General features: G+C 47.4%; 1 protein-coding gene across 1 annotated transcript in view; it reads left to right on the top strand.

Moving 5' to 3' along the window:
* LOC111149611 (tripartite motif containing 44) overlaps nt 1–20,423 on the top strand; it is a 108,397-nt gene extending 87,974 nt beyond the window's left edge. The window contains exon 5 of the mRNA XM_022506769.1: nt 19,713–20,423. Coding sequence (XP_022362477.1) covers nt 19,713–19,740 — 28 coding nt within the window. The 3' untranslated portion in view covers nt 19,741–20,423. The remainder of the gene's footprint in view (nt 1–19,712) is intronic.
* Nucleotides 20,424–20,801: the final 378 nt, after the last annotated feature.

The following is a 20,801-nucleotide window of genomic DNA, read 5'->3' as shown; positions in this document are numbered from 1 at the left end:
TGTCAATACCCAAAAGACAGACTTGAAAGAACCAGTTTTTCCAAATCTACCTAGAAATCTAAGCCCAGATAAGACCAATGCAATAACCTTAAAGAACTTATTGTTATTTGCTTCTTTGATGCCAAAAATCTGCTAACACTTGTCCTATACTAAAGAAGTCTACTATTTTACAGGAGATTCTGTAGGACCAAATATACTATTAAAACACTAATGTATCTAGCTCCAGATTGAATTTCCGAGTCCTGTATTCTCCATTATTGCAAACTCAAATGCCAGTAATGCCCGCTGCAGCCTCTGAAAGGAAACAGCAAGAGGCAAACACTTTCCAAGCTCTGCGTGCCGGGGCGGTCTGTGCCACTGTTCACCATTCGCTCCGGGGCAGCGATGTGAAGCACATTCTACTTCGCCTAGGGCAGGGTGAGTCTCTGGAAGGTGTGCAGAAACGAGGGTGCAGCTAGAAGCCGCGTCCTGCAGTGGCGGCGTCAGGTTTCCACGGACAGGTCACAGAAGAAGATGCAGTTTACCACCAGAGCCATTTTGAGTCAGAAATGGAAGAGACCGAAACCCAAGAACCTCTGGGTCTCCACGCCACCATTAGGGTTAGAGTGAGGAGCCGGGGTGAGAACACGGTATCCGCCCGGTGCCCCTTCCAGCCGCTGCTACCTGCGCGGTTCAGCTGGCTGGCCAGCCTGGGAGCCGTCTGCACTGCTCTCCCGAGGAGCTCCCAGCTGAAGAGAGCTCCTCCAGCCAGTGTGCCTTCAGGGGACTGTAGAACCAGAGGCAAAGCCACTTGCATTAATTCATCCAAACAGGTCTTTTGCCTCCTAAAATGTTCAAGGTTCCCACCATATGTATATATAAGTTTCTTGTCTCCAAATAGCTGTGCTTATAGTCTCCTCTGAGATGGCTGAGCAGCAAGGGAGAGGACAGGCCCAGGGAGAATATGGCTCGCTCTTTCTTTGAATCAAGTTGTCTGTGCTTCCACGGCCATTCTTTAGTTATTGTTGTCCTTAGCCATGAAACAGATGCAAAGTCTTTATATTTTTCCTCAACAAGAAATGGCACCTACTGAATGAGAACAAGTTGATACCATATCTCTGTATTTTCTGAAACCGTTTATCTGAAATCAAGCAGAAATTACTCCAATAGCTATCATTTATGTTGACTTGTGCCAGGTATAGCATTAAGGACTTTAATAAGGTATCTTATTTAGTGTTCACAGCTGCTCTCTGACATAGGGTTAATTGGACCCATTTTATATGAGGATTTAAAACATAGGAAAGTGACATTCCCAGCGTGACAGTACCTACTTGTTTCAGAACCCAGCCCTTCCCTTTCACGTGGTCATTGACAACTCTAGAAGACTGAAGAAGGAATCCCTCAGAGAGACTCCACTAGCCCACTTAACGTAGCTGAGTTCCCTCTTCCTTTCATCAAGTGCACAGGACAGGCCACGGTGCTGTCCACACTAGCCTCTAGTGCCTGATGTACCGGGGGGTTAAGAACTGCCAACGGGCGGCTCAGCACCATGCACACCCAGCCAGGGGCCCAGCCTAGCCCAGGGCTGTCTTTGGTGGCAAGAACAGTGGCTTTGCTGTGGGACAAACCTGGGCTCCGGACATGATTGGGGCACTGACCTCTCTGAGCCTCAGTTTCCACATCTGTAAAACAGGGAGTCATAATGCCTTCTTCACAGAGATGTGGTCCACATGGGATGAGAGATTATATATAACTACCTAATATAATGCAGAACTCACTAGATAATTTTTAAAAAAATACATAGTTGCTTAAAATGTCATTTTACTGTGTGTTAACAAAAGGTTTCCCAGGCACCCCAAAATGTTTTGGCCTCAGCAGGAGCAGGGTTGAAAGATACAGTGTTCTGCAGTTTTCCCAAAGGCAGGTTCATTCTTTAGAACCAGTTCTGCTTTTTATGGCCTGTTCTTCCCTCCAAGGTAGGAGGTGGGCTGATGCCTTCCCTTCTGCCCTCCCTATCCTATAGCTCTTCCCCAAGAATTCTCTCACCTCCCTTTCGTGATTTCCTTACGTGCTTTGAATGGCTGCTTGACACTAGAAAGATATTCCCAGCAGGCACTCAATTTGCAAGTGCGCTTGTTGCTGGATGTGAACTTGCGGCTGACCTCTGGGAAAGCAGTGGGGACTGGAGGAGGGAGCCAGGCTCTGTTCCAGCAAAGCAAGGCGATGGGTCCCTGAGCAGCTGGCAGGCAGCCAGAGGAGTGGCTCCAAACATTTCCCTCACACCTCTTGCCACCTCTGTCCTGCATGTCTAGAAGTGCGGTCGGCGGAGGATGATGGTATGGGTAAACTCCCACATGCTTAGCGCCAACCAGAAACCAAAAGAGAAACACGGATAATGAGCACAGGCTGCTCGAAGTTCGTTTCAGCAGAGTCTGTGTGTGACAACCATGAGGAGGGTGCAGCGTCCATGGGATCATGCGGGTACCCCAGAGCCGGCCAGCCGTCATTGCGCGGCCCCCCACCTCGGGGCCTAGGCGGCCTCCCACTTTTTTTTTTTCTTTAACCTTCTAAATAGGACTGTCTTCACCAAGAGGAAGGTGATTGAGGTACAAGAAATGGAGGCAAATGCGAATCCCTTCTATCTTCATTTCACAAATAGACACACAGCTGCTAAGCAGGGTTGGAAGTGTTTAGTCATAAGACACGCCCTAGAGCAACAGCTCTTGGTCTGGAGGAGGAAAAGCCGAGTGCCGCACAGGGTTAATCCCACCCCCAGAGACGCATGGAGGAACCAGTAACCAGGGACATGGGTTTCGAGTCCAGTGCTTCATGCCTCGTCATGTGTGACTGACTCTTGGACCTTACGGGCTGTACCCTAAAGCCTGGACTTCAGAGAGAGGCCTCCGAGCCCACCGCAGCTCCCACACTCCCTCCTGATCTCTCAGTCCCGCTCCCCTTGCACTGCACTTCCTGGCCTGCCTGGACCTTCCCCAGTTTGAACTTCGTGATAAATTGGCCTGTTCATGGACATGGCTCGCTGCTTAAGGCCGCCGCTCCGTCCCTCGCGCCAGCTTGGACTCCTGCCGCACCCCCACGGCAGTTGCTTGTGCGCATTTCCCTAACGAGGCCGCTTCTAGCTCAGCTGGGCTCCCCAGGCCTCCGGATTCTCCATTCGTCCCGCATCCCCGGGAGCAGTAGCTCCCCGTGGCCCTACAAGCAGGGCCAGGCTCTGTGAGCCTGAGAGGTGAACTCGGAATAGTCTCTGGAGGCCGGAGGGCTCTGCTCAGCCTCCGGGGAGGACGTACATTCGAAGGCCGGTTCTGGTCTGGGGAGGGCGAGGGCGGCGAGATGGCTGTTCCAGGCGGGGCAAGAGAGGTCCTTGTTATGACTTGTTAACAGCTGTTAGAGCCGGCAGCGTGAAGGAGAAGTTTAGAACTGGAGCTGCCACTGAGATTTAAGGATTATCCGTGGATTTCAATGCCATTACTGTTCTTTACTGGAAGGGAGGGGAGGGGGAGTTGGAGTGAAAGAGGAAATAAAGCCTCTAGTACAGAGTTCTGTCAGATTCATGGAGTCCTGTACTCCTCCTCCAGGCAGCTTTTACCTTCCTCTGGTGAGCCTGACTTGAGAGTTGCCTGTTAACCCTCAGCACGGGTGCCCATTACAGCCATGTTGTGACCGTTCGTTCCAGTTGAGATGAGTAAGAGCTAAGTGGGCGATCGTCTTTCCTTTTACAGAGAGACCAGTCATTCCCGCCTTGGTTTCTAGGCCCCTACAGTTACTCTAATCCCATTTCTAAAGCCTGGTCTTCCCATCCTCTCCAGTGGGCAAGAAGAGCCGTAGGATTAGCCACCAGAGTCCTTCATCCCAGTGGGACTCCAGGCACTGTCCGCTATCAGACTGACATCATGTGAGCAACAACACAATGGCAAGTATGTGAGGTAAAGGATGTGTTAACCTTATTGCGGCAGACATTTTAAAACATACATGTGCCAGATTATGAGAGCATGTACCTTAGACTGGCACAGTGTTCCACGCCAGTTAGATCTCAGTAAAGCTGGGGGGGAGTGAGACTCCGGAGATCGGAGAAGCAGTTTGGGAAGAAGAAAAGCCTTCTCTTTCCAGCTGAGCATAAAGCAAACAGTTCCATAGGCTTTGCTGAAACTCCCATCTACAGAATTGTCCTCTTTTTTAAACTTCTTGTTTTTTTTCCTTGCGTGTATTTCAGTCAGGGGCCCTAAAAATAGTTCTTAGAGAGGAGTAACTTTATTGTCTCACAGCAAATGTTTTTTAATTTAAAAACAACCCCTGAAAGAATTCTCTCATCTTTTCCCCAGAGTGGTTAGCTGGTATGTTTATTTTGCTGTCATTCCCTCCCTCTATCCCTCAGCGCCAGGCAGAGTGAAGACTGCAGTGGAACGTTTTAAGGAGCAAGTGGGGGAGTGGGTGGGTGGGGAAAGCAAAAGATCGGTGCGCGTCTCGTTAGTTTCTCATGCGGGCGTAGAAGAGCCGTCTGATATATGTACTGTCCTGTATGAGATGGAGTTCTGATTGGGACTCAGAAGTGAAAGCCGGAGCCGTCCTCTAATCCAGGAAGGAGGAAGGGAACAGAGCAAGACGGAGTGGAGGTCTGATGTGTCAGGCACTGTCTTACACACCGTTTCCCGAGAGAAGCAGTCACTTTGGGAGCATTTGCCATGTGCCATATGCTTTTACTTTCATAAAGGGCCTGGAATCATTGGCCCCGTTTGACAGATGAGGAAACTGAGGCTCAGTGGAGTAAGTTTTGCCCAAGGGGACTCACTTAATAGGTGGAAGGGCTGGATTCAAACCTTGGTTTCTCTGTCCCCTTCCTGCTCCTCTCCGTCCAAAAGCCAGGGTGGAAAGTCTGACAGCAGAAAGCCATCTAGATTATAGACAGGTGCCTCTCAACTCTGCAGCTTTGGAGGGTGACTGGGCCTTATTCGATGCTAAGGGGAACATTCCCTGGTGCCCGTCAGGGTATTCGGATTATCTTGCTCTGGCTAGGCCCTCACATTGGGCCAGTGGAGAGCAATTGCTTTTCAGGTATTATGAATAAATGTTATGACATCTGATTTATGTTGAGAAGTGAGCCACAGTCAAGTTCTCCTGCAGATGGATGGGACAGGTCTGAAGTGGCAGGATGATGTCATTTGAGTGTCACAGCCGAGCTGGCTTCAGAAAAAGCCAGGAGGAAGGCAGAATGTGTCTTTAATGATCTTTATGTGCTTCCTTCTGCACCCTCTGCTTAGACCCTAATCCTGGCCCTTTAAAGGTGATCATTTCTCCTTCCCTAACAAAACTCAACCATCTACCTTGTCCCCCATCAGCTTCTAAGAGGACCGCTGGCTCACCCAGAAACTCATCGGTTCTCACGTGGCATATGGTAGCCCCACAACCTACTCTCATCTTATAGTAGCTACTGATTTTTCACTTGGGGGCTCAGCCAGAAGTCAGTACCTCAGAACCGATAAGTTCCTCAGGTTTCGTGGCTTATGGGGAGATTTTGTGAACACGACAAAGACTGCAGCTGCCTTTTACCCGTGTCATGTGTGCCAGTGCCTAGGACAGCCCTTTGATTCAGAGCGGTGGGCTTTGTTCAGTCTTGACATTGGGTGATGGTATGTGAAGGGTGGAGAGCTCCGGTGTTCCTTCCTCTTTTGTCTCTCTGTTTCGGGCTGTCTCCTGTTTGGTGTGTTCATGTATTTTGGGTCATCTTCTGGCCAGGCCAGCGCCTGTCTCTCATCTGACAGAATTGATGTGGAATCCGGAGACAGCCTCCGGTAAGACTGGCTGACTGTAAATGGGATGTGATGTTCATCTCCTTGGCTGTCTGTGTCGACAGGGGCAGATTCCTGCAGTCCAGACCTGTTGGCTGTATCGTGAGCTTTTGGAATAGTGGGGTGGGGATAGCTTTCTTACCTTCTCCATTTCCTGGGGAGACTCCTAGCAAGAGTGTTTACTGCAAGAGCAGGGATAGGACAGAGTAAATATTTCCTGGGGAGACTCCTAGCAAGAGTGTTTACTGCAAAAGCAGGGATAGGACAGAGTAAATAAGTAGGGAACCAGGCCTCCATCCGAATGGTTCCCTTTTATAAACTTCTTCGTAGTTACACTCATCTCAAAGAAGGTGAGCTGGCAGACACGCCTGAGTTATTAATTAGGCACAAGAAACCTCCTTGTAGTTCACTGTCTCCCTAATTCCAAGCCCTCTCACTGTCCCTAGCATAGGCCTTAGACTCTTCGACAAGTGAGTCTGACTTTGGCAAAGAAGGAGTCCTTGGCTGTGCTGGGGAGTGTGTGCACTCCCTCCTGACCCCCGCATCGAACACTGGCACCTCGGCTACCCTTCCAAGCGGAGTGTCAGACTTGCACTGAAGATCTGGATCACACTGGAGCAGCCTAATGCATGCCGGGCCCCCGAGCAGGCTTGATAGTGAGCTACCGCTAGGTGTTTGTTTTTTCTTGCTTCTCTGAAATAGCTGTTTTTGCTGCCTTGGGGAGTGTCACACAGAACCCAGGCTGGATATTTTAAGCACAGCCCTGGTTCACAGTTTGGCGTGCTGGCAGTGTGGTAGATGCCATATGGAGCCCTGACACCCTTCTCTCCCGCTCTTTCCCCATCTTCTTAGGAGACACTTAGACATGACCCATGGAGCGAAGTACTAGGAGCTGGCGGTGAGAAACGCTTTCTCCCAGGTACCCTCCCACATGCTCTCTCCAGCCGCCGTGAACGTCTCATGGCTCCTAAATGCGCTGAGCCGGCACACACCTTCAGGACTCTGTTCAGGCTGTTCCCTCCACCTGGCATGCCCTCCCTCTGGCCCCACAGGCTTCCTGGAAAATTCCAGCCCATCTGTCCACATCGAGTGGCAGTCTTCGCTGACTCCACAGGTGGAATTTATCATCTCTTCCTCTTCCCATAGAACATTGGCTGCATTCTTTGCTTGCGCTTAAGCTCCAGCTGAGTCCCCTCTTTGTTCCCCTCCCTGGCATGTCATACGGGCTCAGCCATCGTGAGGCGAAATGGAAGCAGTCGGCTTTGGGATGGGAGCAATCTAGAAACAGTTGAATCTGGTTGAGTGCCCGTTACTTGGTAGTAAGGCAGCTAAACACGAGAGCTCATTGGGTATTCCTGTCCACTCTAGGAGGTACATCCTGGTATTTCCCCTGCCTCAGTTGCCGTCCAAAACCCATGCGCCCATCATTCTCTGTCCCAGTATCCTGCTTGACCTTCCCCACAGTACTTCCCTCTATGTGAAGTTATCTGTTTCCTCGTTTATGAGATGCCTCCCTCACTAGAAATGAAGCTCCATGAGAACAGGGACCTTGTCAGTCTTACTCACTGCAGTGACGCCGACAGCCCGTACGGCGCCTTGTATACTGTGGGTGCTCAGTAAGCATTTGTTCCCTGAAACCGTGAATGAATGAATGATACCCCATGTCACAGACAAGCAGATTGAAGCTTACAGAGGTTTAGTAGCTGTGCCAAAGTCAACCTAGCTCAGAAGGGCCTAGATGTGAATCCTGGTGTTACTCCAATATGGACAATCCTAACAGATTCTATTACCTCCTCTAGGCATTTTCCAAGAAGACGGATCTTAGTGCTCCTGGGAAAAAAGTCTGCTTTTCTCCTGGTCATAGTTACCGCCTTGAGGGCCAGTCTTCCCCATCTTGCTCTTTATCTGCTAAATCCTTTCTCCTAGGCCAGTGGAGGTTGTGTGAGATCCCGTGTGGCAGCCTCCAGAATGCCTCCTAAGTGCCCGGTGTGGTGCTACACACTGGGCATACGATGGTTAGTGAGAAACAGGGTCAGTGTCCCAGGAGCTCAGGCGGTAAAGACATTTACAGTCTTACCACACGAAGGGGTGCTGAATCCCTGAACCCCGGGAGGCTGCAGGGACAAAGCAGGGATCTGTCAGACCACCTTCATCGCCAGTTCTCTGCAGGCAGACAAGGGGGCATCATTCCAGCTGAACTCACATTTTATCTTCTAGTGACGTGGTGGGGGGCGGGAATCGGCTGAAGCCTATAAAGACTTTCTCTGCATCCTAAGTAAAAGCATGAGAGGTGGGTGCCTCTCACGTCAAGACAGATAGGGTTGAAACTGAAACCGGTGTCTGACCCAGAGACCTTCTGTCCTGAGCCCAGGGGGCAGTGTCTTGGTGGCAGGCCCTTTGGCAGGGCTGTGCGGCCCACAAGCACCAAATTAAGAATCTGAGGGAAACCGCTACCTTGCAGCCAGGTGGCTACAGGGAGGTCACAGGCAGATCACAGTTGTCGACGTGGAAGACATCTGGCTATACTTTTTTTTTTTTTTTTAAAGACACTATTGGGATGCCTTACAGCAGGGAGGAAGTCTGTTGGTAATTGGTGTCCAAACTGGAGTCTGAGTCTGCTGAGGCCTTGGATGATCTTCAGCGATCCTCAGAGGTCTTGCCTCTGCTGCTGGCAGTGAGGAGTGCAGCCAGGCTGATGGGACAAGCTCGGGACCCCGCCCCCACCTGGGGGGGAAGAACACAGGCCAGGCCTCCAGTGTCCTTCCAGCCCTGCCTCGCTGTGGGACTTTGGGATGTCACTTCATTTCTATGCTTTCAGGTTTTTTCATCTGTAAAAGGGAGGTGCATTCTGTTAGGATTATTATTATGAAAACCGAATGTGAAAATGTTGGTGAGGTGACGAGTTCAGAGCCTAGCTGATAATAACGATAGCACCCATTAGTGAGTCCTCCCATGTATCACTGTCCGTTTTACACACGTGGAAACCTTTGTTTAAAGAGGCAGCCATCAAAAACTAATGATGTACTATATGTTGGCTAATTGAACATAATAAATAAGTAAAGACATTCTACCCAAGGTTGTATGCTAATATGCTGGCCTGGGGTCTTGAAGCCATGTCGCTAAGTCTCACTTGCGTGCTTGTCCCACTGTCACCACCATTACGACAGCTAACCCTGCTCTCCCACTTGCGCACCCACGCCTCAGCTGGCATTTCTCCTGAGGGGAGGGAGGAGAACAGTGATAAGCACCCTTTACTTCCATCTTGGCTGGGTGTCTCCCTCCCTCCATGGACCACTGGTGTGAAGCCCAGCTTGGGTTAAAGTCTTAGAACCCAAGCCTGCGTGGAGCACAGCTCATAGCTGGATTGTGGAGGGCTGGAAGTTGCCAGAGGTGCAGCTGTTTTATAAGGAAGCCAGATGAGAACATTTCCTCCGCAGATGAATTGGTTCTTCATATTTCCTTGCCTGGGAAGGGCTGGACCTGAGCTTGCTTCTGCTTTGCCCTCCGTGACACAGCGTTCCTTGGACACACCCAGCCTTTACCAGTAAGGCTTAGTCATTTGTAAGAGCAGTGCTGTTTATGATACAACATTTTCATCCACCCATCGTACCTCCCCCACCACCCCGCCTTGTGGTTACATGTGCCCAGTGATTGCAGTGATAGTCAGAAAAGAAAGAGAGTCTGGGCTCACCTCTAGAAATACACTGTCCATGAGATGCCTGGGCAGTATCTCCAAGACCAGTAAGCTTCCCACAGTTAGCTTGGGAAGGCTTGGAAGGTTTCTAGAACAATGATACCTTAAGGAGTTGTTTTGATAATCACTTAGTCATTCATTCAAAAAAGATTTGGGGAGGCTTCACTGGTGCCAGGCATATTACCCGGTACTGGTGATCGAGCCGGGGACAAAATACTTAAGGACCCTTAGCATCTCAGAATAACTTTAGACAGTGACAAGCACCATGAAGAGAGCACAGCAGCCTGACCCCACAGTGTGGGGCTGGGGGCGGGCGCTCCAGACGGCTTGGGCAGGGGAAGCCTCTGAGAAGGTGACATTGAAGCTGACACCTGAATGTTAAGGAACCAGCCAGTCACTCCAAGCCAGGAGGGAGGAGTTTCTGGAACAGAACAGCAAATGCCAAAGCCTTCATGCGGGAACAGGCTCTGCTTATTTAAGAAGCAGAAAGAAAGCCAGTGTGGCCGGCAGGTGGCCCGAAATAGGTTAGAGAGGTAGGCAGAAGCCAAATCCTGTAGGGATTTGAGGGCCGTGGGCTTTCTTCTAAGGCTACAGGAAGCCATTAAAGGATTTTTAAGTGGGACAGTGGCATAATCGGTTGCACATTTAAGAAGTATTACTCTGAATGGAGCTTGAAAATGAAACTGTAGGGAGGGTACGGGTAGAAGTAGGAAGACCAGTCAGAAGGCAGTGGCAGTAGGAGGTGGTGGCGGCCATGGAGAAGCCGAGGGGACAGGTGGGGAACAGAACTTGCTGTGGACCCTATGGGATAGGGAGATGGTACTTCTAATGTTTAGACCACAGTCGTCAGCACACAGAAAGTACTGAATAAGCTGCAGGTGTTTATTGCCAATATGAACAAATGGCCTGTTACCAAACACCAAGGGAACGGGCTCAGGAAGGAATCTTGAGCCCATTTACATAACAGCATGATGCCTGTAGCACCTGTGTGACATCAGTGTTAGCTCTTCTCTTCTGTTAAGAAATGGCTTTCTTGGGGTTTCTGGGTGGCTCACTGGGTTAAAGCCTCTGCCTTCAGCTCAGGTCATGGTCTCAGGGTCCTGGGATCAGGCCCCGAATCGGGCTCTCTGCTCAGTGGGGAGCCTGCTTCTCCTCCTCTCTCTGCCTGCCTCTCTGCCTACTTGTGATCTCTGTCTAAATAAATAAAATTTAAAAAGAAAAAGAAAGAAAGAAAGAAATGGCTTTCTTGGGGCGCCTTGGTGGCTTAGTTTGTTAAACCTCTGCCTTCGGCTCAGGTCATGATCTCAGGGTCCTGGGATCGACCCCACATCGGGCTCTCTGCTCAGCGGGGAGCCTGCTTCCCCCTCTCTCTCTGCCTGCCTCTCTGCCTACTTGTGATCTCTGTCTGTCAAATGGATGGATAAAATCTTTTAAAAAAAGAAAAAAGAAATGGCATTCTTCAAGAAAATGGGGCTTGCAAGTTTGACGATGCATTCAGGAGCAGAGGTGTTGACTTCCAGTTAATCCTACTGCCATCAACTCACTCTGAGTTTAGCCCCTCTTAGGCTTGATTTCTTCCTATAGCTATAAAATGTATGGACTACTTTCTCATGCCATGTACCATGCCAAGCTCTCCATATATATAGATATATATGCCGGGCACTCTGTATACGCTCATCCCCACTTAGTCTTTCCTGCAGCTCTTCCAAGTAGGCACTAAATTGTCATTATTTCCAGGTAGGAGCACTGAGCTCACAATCCCACAGCTAGTAAATGGCAAAGTTGTGGCTCAAGCCTAGGTGCTTCTAACTCTTAAATCCACATTTATAACCCTCTGCGATATAAGATAGTCACAGGAGGTCTTGAGAGTTGGTTTGCTTCCAGTTTCCAACTTCCGGACCTCAATTCAAGGTCACCGGTGGGACTCAAAACTATTGAGAACTAATCTGGAATACATTAAAAAAAAAAAAAAAAGCCTACTATTCATATAGAGATTAGAGATTAGTGTCAAGTGTGTATTTATTTATCGATCCTTTCTCCCTCTCCCTTTGGTAACCTGTAAGATACAGCAGCTGAGGCAACAGGAAATTTAAAGTCCAGCATTTTATTAAATCGTAAGTTTATGATTTCAGTGGAAGGAGACTGCTTGAGAAAGATTGGATTTCCATTATTCACTTGCCAAGAAAAAAATGAGAAAACTGGGTGGTGGGGGGAGGGGTTTCCTGAAGATGTAGGGAGCAGGGAAGGTAAGCCCTTTGGCTGTTTTCTGCTTTTCAGTTCCTCTACCCCCTGGAGTGCCTGGGCTCTAACAGGGGTTTAGGAAAGGTTCCTTTCCAGCCCTCACCACAGGAGGTGGTCAGTTAGGTGAAGTCCCACTGTGCTGGAGGAAGGAAGGGAGCTTGAGGAAGGCCCACAGAGAGAGAAATGTCCCCATGGCATCTTCCTCTTGAAGTTCAGTGGAACCCAAAGAATAACATGGAAGTTATTTCAGAGAGGAGACACACACGAACACACCCCCCCCCATCCCCACAGACACTTTGCAACTGCTTAGTGTCGGAAAGGGTGTAGGGAAATGGGGCACACTCACAACTGTAAATCAGTATAAGGTGATTTCTCAAGGGCAATTTAACAATGATATATCAAATACCTTTAAAAGTACATCTCCTTTGCTTGTTGGAGAAATATCTAATTCTAGGACTGGGGAAGGAAATCTACACAATATTAGAATGCCAGAAAGTAAGAAAGTACTCAAAACAAATCCCCACGCAAACCCCACACTGATGAGGGTATGTCTGGGACCATAGGGTCTGATGGAGCTCCCAAAGGCCAAAGCTGAACAATTTCAGCAACAATAAATAGAGTAGTATTGCGTTGTGACCCAAAGTGTAAAAATAAACATCCATGAGTCCATAGTGATACAAGTAAACTATTGGATAAATAAAGGAGAAGAGACTGCTCTCTTGTTCAGAAGAATTTACAGTAATGTATGCAAATATTTTGCCCTCCGTGATGGGGGAACAGCTCTTCACTCCGTAGGTATGGTTTGCTCAGAGTCACTGCCTTCCAAAACCTACAGTATGGGAAGCAGGGGAAGAGTAACCTTCCAGTGAGAAATGTTAACAAGCACAGCCTGGCCAGGCGAGCAAGGTCGGCATCCACGGTGCTAAGTCAGACTGATGGTGTCCCGGCTATGATGTGATGAGAATGGCAGGGTCCCTCTGTGGTTCCCTCTCAAAGAGCCTGTAACCACGGCCTAATCAGGACAAAAACATCAGACAAATCCTATCCAAGGGACACTCTACAAAATCCTTGCCCAATACTCCTCAGAGCTGTCAGGGTAATCAGAAATAAGGAATCTGAGACACTGTCACAGCCAAGAAGAGACCAAGGAGACATGATGTTTAAATGTAGTGTGGTTCTTAGGTAGAATCTGGACTGGCATGAGAGTATCAGGGCAAGACCAAGGAAATCTGAATAGAATACAGACCTCAGTTAATGCTAGCATACCATTGCTAGCATTGGTAGCAATGCTATTGCTATTGGCTCATCGTAACAACTATACTTTAATAATGTAATATGTTAATAGTAGAGGAAACTACATGTTAGAACCCTCAGTGCTACCTTTGTAATTTTTCTGTAGATCTAAAGTTGCTGTTAAAAAATTAAGTTTATTGGGAGGGAAGGGGTGGTTGGGTGATGGGCATCAGGGAGGGTATATGCTATGCTGAGTGCTGTGAATTGTGGTAAGACTGATGATTCACAGATCTGTACCCCTGAAACAAATAATACATTATGTGTTAATAAAATAAATAAATAAATGTTATGACCCAGGTGTTTCCCTTCCCACTCCCTTTGGAAATAGTTAAGGATGAAGCTAAGGACTCATCCACATGGGTATATGTCACAGAGGTGTGGGTCATAAATGAAAAGCTAGAAATAATTTATATGTTCAGTAGTGGGTACAGTAAGTCCATACAATTCAATCAAGAATCACAATCTTATAGAAATATATTTCTTGATAAGGAAAGGTATTTATGATTGCTAGTTGAGTGGAAAAAGCAGATTTTGAAAGAGCCTGTAAAATACATATTTTTATATATGCATGAGGGTGTATAGATAAATATATTTCAGTGTGTTAATGGTAATTATCACTGATGCATAATGCTATGGATTTTTCTTTTCATGGAAGCAGTATTTGCTTGTTACAGAAAGTACAGGTCAGCAAAAAATAAAATGTTACTTTCTGAATTAAAAAAAAAAAAAAGGCTGGAAATGATTCCATTATAAATCCAGCAGCAGTAACAGGAAACTCAGTCCTAAAGAAGGCAGTTCTGAGAGCAGATGGGAGGTTGGCAGGCTAGCAAGCCTGCCTGTTCCTTCGTTCAAGTGTCTCCCTACAGACGTGCGCTGCCTGAACAGAGCCTCGTGTGCCCTTCCATCTTCCATAGAAACAGGCCACCACCCACTTAGCCCTTGTGGGGTGCAAGAAGAGTGACCACCTGTAAAAACAGTGAACAGGTTACAAGTACATGGAGATCAGGCTTGGCAGTGCGGTCCAGTGTGGACCTGAGGCCATGCTGGAGCCCCACACCTCCCTCACAGGTGCCTACGTGGGTCGGTAAGCTGGAGAGCTGAGGGACAAACCTAGGGTCTGTTGCCTTCTCTTTCTGTAGTAATCCTGTCATTAGCTAGCATTGTTTTGTCTTAAAAAGAATTTGCATGTACCTTCCATCTCATTTTATTAACCCTTGGAGGTAGATATCACTATTTTTCAGGTGAAAAAAATTGAATCTTAGAGGACTTAATGGCTGTCACTATGGACTGGGTAACCGGGGGTCAAAAGATACAGGCCCATGTCAGACTCTTCCGATTGAGCGGGAGAGGAACAGGGAGAGGGACCCACAACAAAAACACGAGAGCCAGCGAATTAGCTCAGCAAGTGTGTAAGTCAGAAAGGAGCTGATTAGCTTTTGTCTGGTTTGGAATTTTCCTAAATTTTACTGGTAATGCAACACATCCTGATTTCCCAGAGTCACTAGCAAAAGCCAGGACTAAAACTTTTTTTTTTTTTTTTTTTTCAGGACTAAAACTTTTAAGTCCTCTCATGTTTTTCTCTGTTAGCCCAGGATAAATGGAGGACATTTCAACTTATTTTATATTTAGACCTCATTTAGTTCCCTAGACAGCAGCTCCAGGTAAGATCTGATTCCTTCCAGCACCATGACCCCCCTCACTGGCAGGCTGGCTTGCTGGGACAGGTCGGGGGAGGACACAGAAGTGGCAGCTGTGCTCTGTCTGGTGGAGGAGTGTCTCTGGGTTGGGACATGTCGTCCAGCCCCCAAGGCAGACTGACCACACGCCTCCCAGCACTGGGTGGCCACAGCGTCGGATGGTGAATGGACACTGCCCATGAGCTCCTTGACAAGCCCCGCATGGCTTCATTCTTGGAGAATACTCAGTCTATCTTTTCGAATCTAACCTTCCTCCCTTGTTGATACCTCTTAATTTCTCTATCCTCTTGAGTTGAATAATCCTTTTACAGCAATAATGAATTAATAAATAGCCAAAGACTCCGCAGATAGGAGTGATGCCAAATCAAATTAAGTTGTATTCTATTCTCAGGAAAAGAAACTACTAAACTTGCGAGGTTGTAGTGTCTTCCACCTCATTTATGAACGTCCTCTCATAAGCTGCCATCTCTGGGGAAGACGTGGAAAGGCTGACCTGCCTCTCTGTGCGGACGGGCTGAAAACTGCCAGGCAGGGAAACATGCCTCCATCGCAGCCACTCTTCCAGCAGGTGTTTGGGGGCTAGATGGAGCAGGGGAGGAGGAGGCGCGGTGTACCCCTAACAGCACCCACAGCAGTCCTCATCCCACAGGACAGTGGGCCACATGTGTGACACAGTGTGCCGGCTGGCCGCTGGCTGGGGCTCCCTAGTCCCACCCCGCCCCCCCTCCCCCTGCAGCTGCCCCAACCCTAGCTCCAGTCAGGAGTCAGGAGCTCTTGGCTCCTCAGCTAAACTTTGGGTTCTTACATCCCCTAAAATTTAGAAAAAGTTATGTGTCTCCTTGCCCATTTTAAAGTTAAGACCTAAAATTATATATCAAGTTTAAATGGTTGAAAAGGGTGTGATATCTGATATATTATGTGGTATGAGCTTTACATAACATTTTTGGCAAAGCTTTGGCACCGCTTATTAAATGTACAGGCAAGATTTATTGTATAATCTAATTGCAAAGGTTTTTATGGTCAAACCATCCAGCCAAATTAGTCTTGCTTTCTGTCAGACCCAAGTCTAGTTTCATTTTTTCAACTCAAATAGACATATTACTACATACCTCAGGACAACCATCTGACTTCTGAATGTGAATTCTTGGGTCTGTGGACAGACAGGAGCACACAACCATGCCAAGAGTTTATTGACTGGGCAAAATAAATATTTCTTGCCCTGCTCTCATAGGACTCCTCTTAGAAGGATTTTAAAATTGTCCCCTGGTAAGGTTCAGGAGGGGAAGAGGTGTGTATTTCTTTTCTGAAGTGCAGTACGGTGATTGCGAGAGTGGGAAAGTGGGAGTGGCTGCAGAGAGAACGTAGATGACAGGCCATGTTCTTGGAAAGGTCAGTTTTAAGAAGGAGTGTATACGGAAATTGAGGATCTGGACGTGTATTTCCTTAAGATTACACATGCCCAGATACCCCTCAAGGAAACTGAGACTCAGAGAGGTTGAGTAACTCACCCAAGGCTCCACAGCTCATTAGTGCCAGAGCAGAGATTTGAACCTCTTTCAGTCTTGGTGACCTCAGAGCCATTAGATAATACTGCCTCTCTCGTCGGTAAATACCTACTACAGAGTGGGCTGTCCTTTCTTTTTTTTTTTTTTTTTTTTTTAAGATTATATTTATTTATTTAATTGACAGAGAGACAGTGAGAAGAGGGAGCACAAGCAAGGGGGTTGGGAGAGGGAGAAGCAGGTTCCCCACTGAGCAGGAAGCCCGATGTGGGGCTTAATCACAGAACCCTGGGATCATGACCTGAGCCAAAGGCAGACGCTTAGCGACCTAGCCACCCAGGTGCCCCCCCCTTTTTTTAAGATTTTTATTTATTTATTTGACAAGAGATCACAAGTAGGCAGAGAAGCAGGCAGAGAGAGAGGAAGGGAAGCAGGCTCCCCACCGAGCGGAGAGCCCAACATGGTGCTCGATCCCAGGAGCCTGAGACCATGACCTGAGCCGAAGGCAGAGGCTTTAACCCACTGAGCCACCCAGGTGCCCCTGCCCCCCCTTTTTAATGAAGTTTGTAATTTTAATTCCGGTATGGTTAACATGAATGGGCTGTCTTTCTAACACCGTTAGTTCATTCTCAAAACAGCAACAGTGACCTCAACAACAACACAGTGGAAAGAATTTCAGTAACCTCTGAGTACTGATCCAATTATAAATCTAAATGTGGCGGTAGATATGTCAGAGGAGGATGGTAAGTGGCTGAGGTAGAAGGCTGTTACTTCCCTTGGACAAAGTAAAGACTTTTATAGACTATTTAAGATAAAATCTTACGAACACAGACCAGCTTATTTTCAAAGTGAAGAAGCATTCAGGAGATGCTATCTCATACTAATTACATTGTGTAACCCTCCAGGAAGAGACCACACACAGGGTGACCAAAGTTCTGTGTTAATCCATTCACTTAAGATCCTTTTTCTTCTTCATTATTGTGAAAAACAGTTTGCTAGTTAATTAGGAAAATGGATGTGCTGTATTTGAAGATGCTAATTGTGGGGGAAAATTCTCTCCCTCACCATTTCTTTCCTCTTACATCTCTCCTTTCCTCTCTCCCTGCTCCTCCACTTCTCTCCCCATCCCCTACTAGGCTGTAAAGTCTATGAGGGCAACTGCTGTGTCCATCATTCATTGTTGTGCCTAGTATCATGCGTAACACATAGTAGACAGTCAATAAATGTTTAGCAAATGAAAGAATCAGTGATATGCCGGAATCCCAAGATCTCATGCTTTTAAACCATGAGATGAACTGTGTCAGACCCAAGAACAGATCTCTTTGAGGGTCATGAGAAAAGATTTTATCAATCAGGACTCCTGATCTTTTCCCCAAGCCAATGCACAAGTCTTAGAGTAGAGAACCTAGCAACTAGGAAAGCACTTAATTTATTCTCAACTTTATTATACTCAGTTTAGGGGGAAGGGCTATTGACCTTTTTGTGAATATGATGAAAATTACGGCCTTTCTCAAACAAAGGAACACACAGACAAAATTTTATGTACAATTTAAGTAGGTTCATGAACCCTTTAAAGTATGCATCTCAAGAATGCTGAGAAGTGAACCACAGCTTAAGGAAAGGGCACAGCCATCATGCTGGACCTCTCGTATTTGCAGGAAAATTGACACGAGAACAATAAGAGCTCGCTTTGGGTATAATACCAAAGGGGAGAACATGGCGCCAGTTCCAACTGTGCCTTGATTCTAGTGAGACACTTTCATGAAAGGCCCTTTGTTCCCTTTGGGACAGATGCCACCAAACACTGCTTTTTTTAATGACAGTCCACTGTCCAGCCCTTCCCAGCATGCACCCTTCATCCTGTGGTTGGACAACAGGCAGGAAGAGGGAATGGAAATAGGGCAGAGTTTTGGATGGTGAAGGTTGCTGAGTTGGTTCTTTTGGCTGCTGGAGTACTCTTACATTCATTTCAGCCTCTGTGTCTTGAAATGTTTTCGCCCTTAGTGGACGTACTACAAGTCTGTTGCCTAGGATATGTTCCCTTAAAGTCTCTCCCAAATGGATGCAAAAAAACAGATTTTATATAGACAGAGATAATCCCTCGTGAGATAAAAAAATTTCTAGGTCATCGCTGGGAGCCAATACACCCCAGGCCTTCCCTCTGCTCCAGCTCCTGTCTCTCCCAGAGGAAGGAGACTTTTCCTCTCTTCCAAACACCCCCACTTGATTACTTCAGACTTTATCCAGCCAGAACTCATCCTTGAGTGTTAAGGGCACAGACTTCACTGGTGACCAAGGGTTTTCTGTCTCAGCTTTACTTTCTTCATCTGCAAAGTGGGGATAACAACACCAGTCCCTATCCTGGGGTCGTGGTGAGGGGCGCTTAGCTCAGTGTCCCCGGCACACAGTAGACACTTGGCCAAGCTGGCTCTCTTTTAAGGACAGGGGCCTCTAGAAGTGGAGGAGGAGAAACTGGGCAAGTTTGCTACGTTCATCCTTCTCAGTGCGCTTGCTTCTGCCCCATCCCTGTCTGGCCCTGCCTTTTCCCCACCCCAGTCCCTGGATCAGCAGGACCAAGCCAGGGAGGTTCTGAGCTTAGGCTTCTGAGGTCCTGGCCATGCCTCTGGGACTCATAGCTCACGTTTTGGCCACTGAGATATCACTGACATTGTGGACGCCCTGGCCAGGGCAGTAATGACGGACTATTCCTTTCAGCTCCCTCCTTCCCTCCCTTCCTGTTGTTTTGATTTCTCAAAATCAAACCCTTTTTGAAAACAATGATTTCTTGAACACTTTTACTAGCAACACTAATACTTCTCTATTAATCCTAGTGCTGGTGCTAATAGTGTTGTTAGTGTTTTACGCTCTAGTTGTAGGTAGAGGGAAGGGTAAATAGCAAAGAATGTATAGGGTGTGATAAGGACGATGAACGAAATAAAATGGAGAATAACCAGGGAATCCTACTTAGAATACCTTCTCTAAAGAGGCGACATTTGAACGCTGTGATTGTCCCTGGGCAGGAGCTGAAACCCTGGCTTGATTCCAAATGAGAAGCTCTGTTGGGAGTGCCAAGTCATAGCTTCTCCTGGTTTTTTCTCCTGACAATAGAGGGTTTAAGGCTAAGGGGAAGTCAAACTCCTGATTTTTACCAATTCTTTATTTTGTCAAGTAAGCTTTAAAAATATTATGACCCTCACCTGTGTCTTTATAGATAAACTCACTTACCGTGTGCCAGGCATTGTGTGTTGTACATGTATCCTCTGAGTTAATCCTCCAGTAACCCAAGCAAGTAGATCAAAATTATCAGAATTATCCCTGTAGTCAAATAAAGAAACCAGAACTTAGAGAAGCTAAGTAACTTGCCCATGGCCAACGGCTAACAGGTGGTAGGTTTAGGACCAGGATCCAGATAGATCTGAGAACAGAGCCTGTGTCTTTGGCCAGTAGATTAGGCCGCTCCTGTCTCGTGATGGCTTAACTCACCTGGTTCTCCTTTCCTCTGCAGCGGTGCCAGTGAAGAAGAGGACACATGAAGGCTTGCCATCCCCCATGGAAACTCATCCCTTCCCCCCTGTGTGTATGTGACGGCGTGTATGTAGCGGCTTCTGAGTTCTGTGAAAGCTGCCCACCAACAACCGTACTTCCACCAGATACATCCCCAGGTCCACTGCAGGCACAGATCTCTCCAAGGGATGACCGACTTTATTGTTACTGACTGTGCTTTTCATTCTCTCGTCATGGTAGGTCAAGAAAAAGTGACCCTATGATCAACCAGGAACAGTTAATTAAGAAGCATCCTTCAGGTAGTCCTTCAGTGGCTGCTTTGAACTTACTCAGGAAAGCCAGCCCCCGTGATATTGTATACTCAGACAGCATCGCTTTAGCTGGAAGGTTCTGGAGTAATCTTGAAGGGCAGTCAGAATTTTTTTTTCCTACCTGCTACTAAAACCCCACTTTATTTATATTGCAGCATGGAACAGTGGGGAGCACAGTAGGGCTCTGTAGATAGTCTCTAAAAGTCCAGTTATACATTTGTGAAAATGTGGCTCCACGAAGTAAGATGGGTGGCATGAAGACGGGGTGGGAGAAAGAGTTAAAAGTTTGAAATACAAGGATATTTTTAGTACATGAGGTTATCTAGCACTTCAGATCCATAATTCAGTGCTGTGGAAATGAAAAAAATGATTGAAGAGGTAGAAAGGAAATGACTTTAGAAAAAAAAAAAAAAAAAAAAAAAAAAAGAAAAAGAAAAAGTTGAAATCAGTATTTCTGAACTCAAATTGCCTGAATTTCCAAAATAGTTAAAGGATCTGATGGAACCTGAATGATTTGGGTGGATTCTGCCGGTTTTCTGGGTCTTGTTACAACGTGAAGGCTGGGATGTGTATTACCAAGTGGGAATTTTCAGTGTATGTTTTTGTCACCCCCGCTCTAGCCCCCTTGGCCTCATTTGGCTTAAATGCAGTATAGGGAGCGTTCTCGTCACTCCGGTCTGCTGAATCAAGCCCCGTCTCCCAGCAGGCACACCCACCTCTCCCTCCAGCTGGAACCCCTCGTCCCATGGCACCCACCGCAGGCCTTCAGCCCTGCCCGC

This window comes from Enhydra lutris, unplaced genomic scaffold, assembly GCF_002288905.1.
Source record: "Enhydra lutris kenyoni isolate GAN:26980312 unplaced genomic scaffold, ASM228890v2 scaffoldscaffold22, whole genome shotgun sequence".
Taxonomy (NCBI): Eukaryota; Metazoa; Chordata; class Mammalia; order Carnivora; family Mustelidae; genus Enhydra; species Enhydra lutris.
This window is presented reverse-complemented; position numbering and strand designations above follow the sequence as displayed.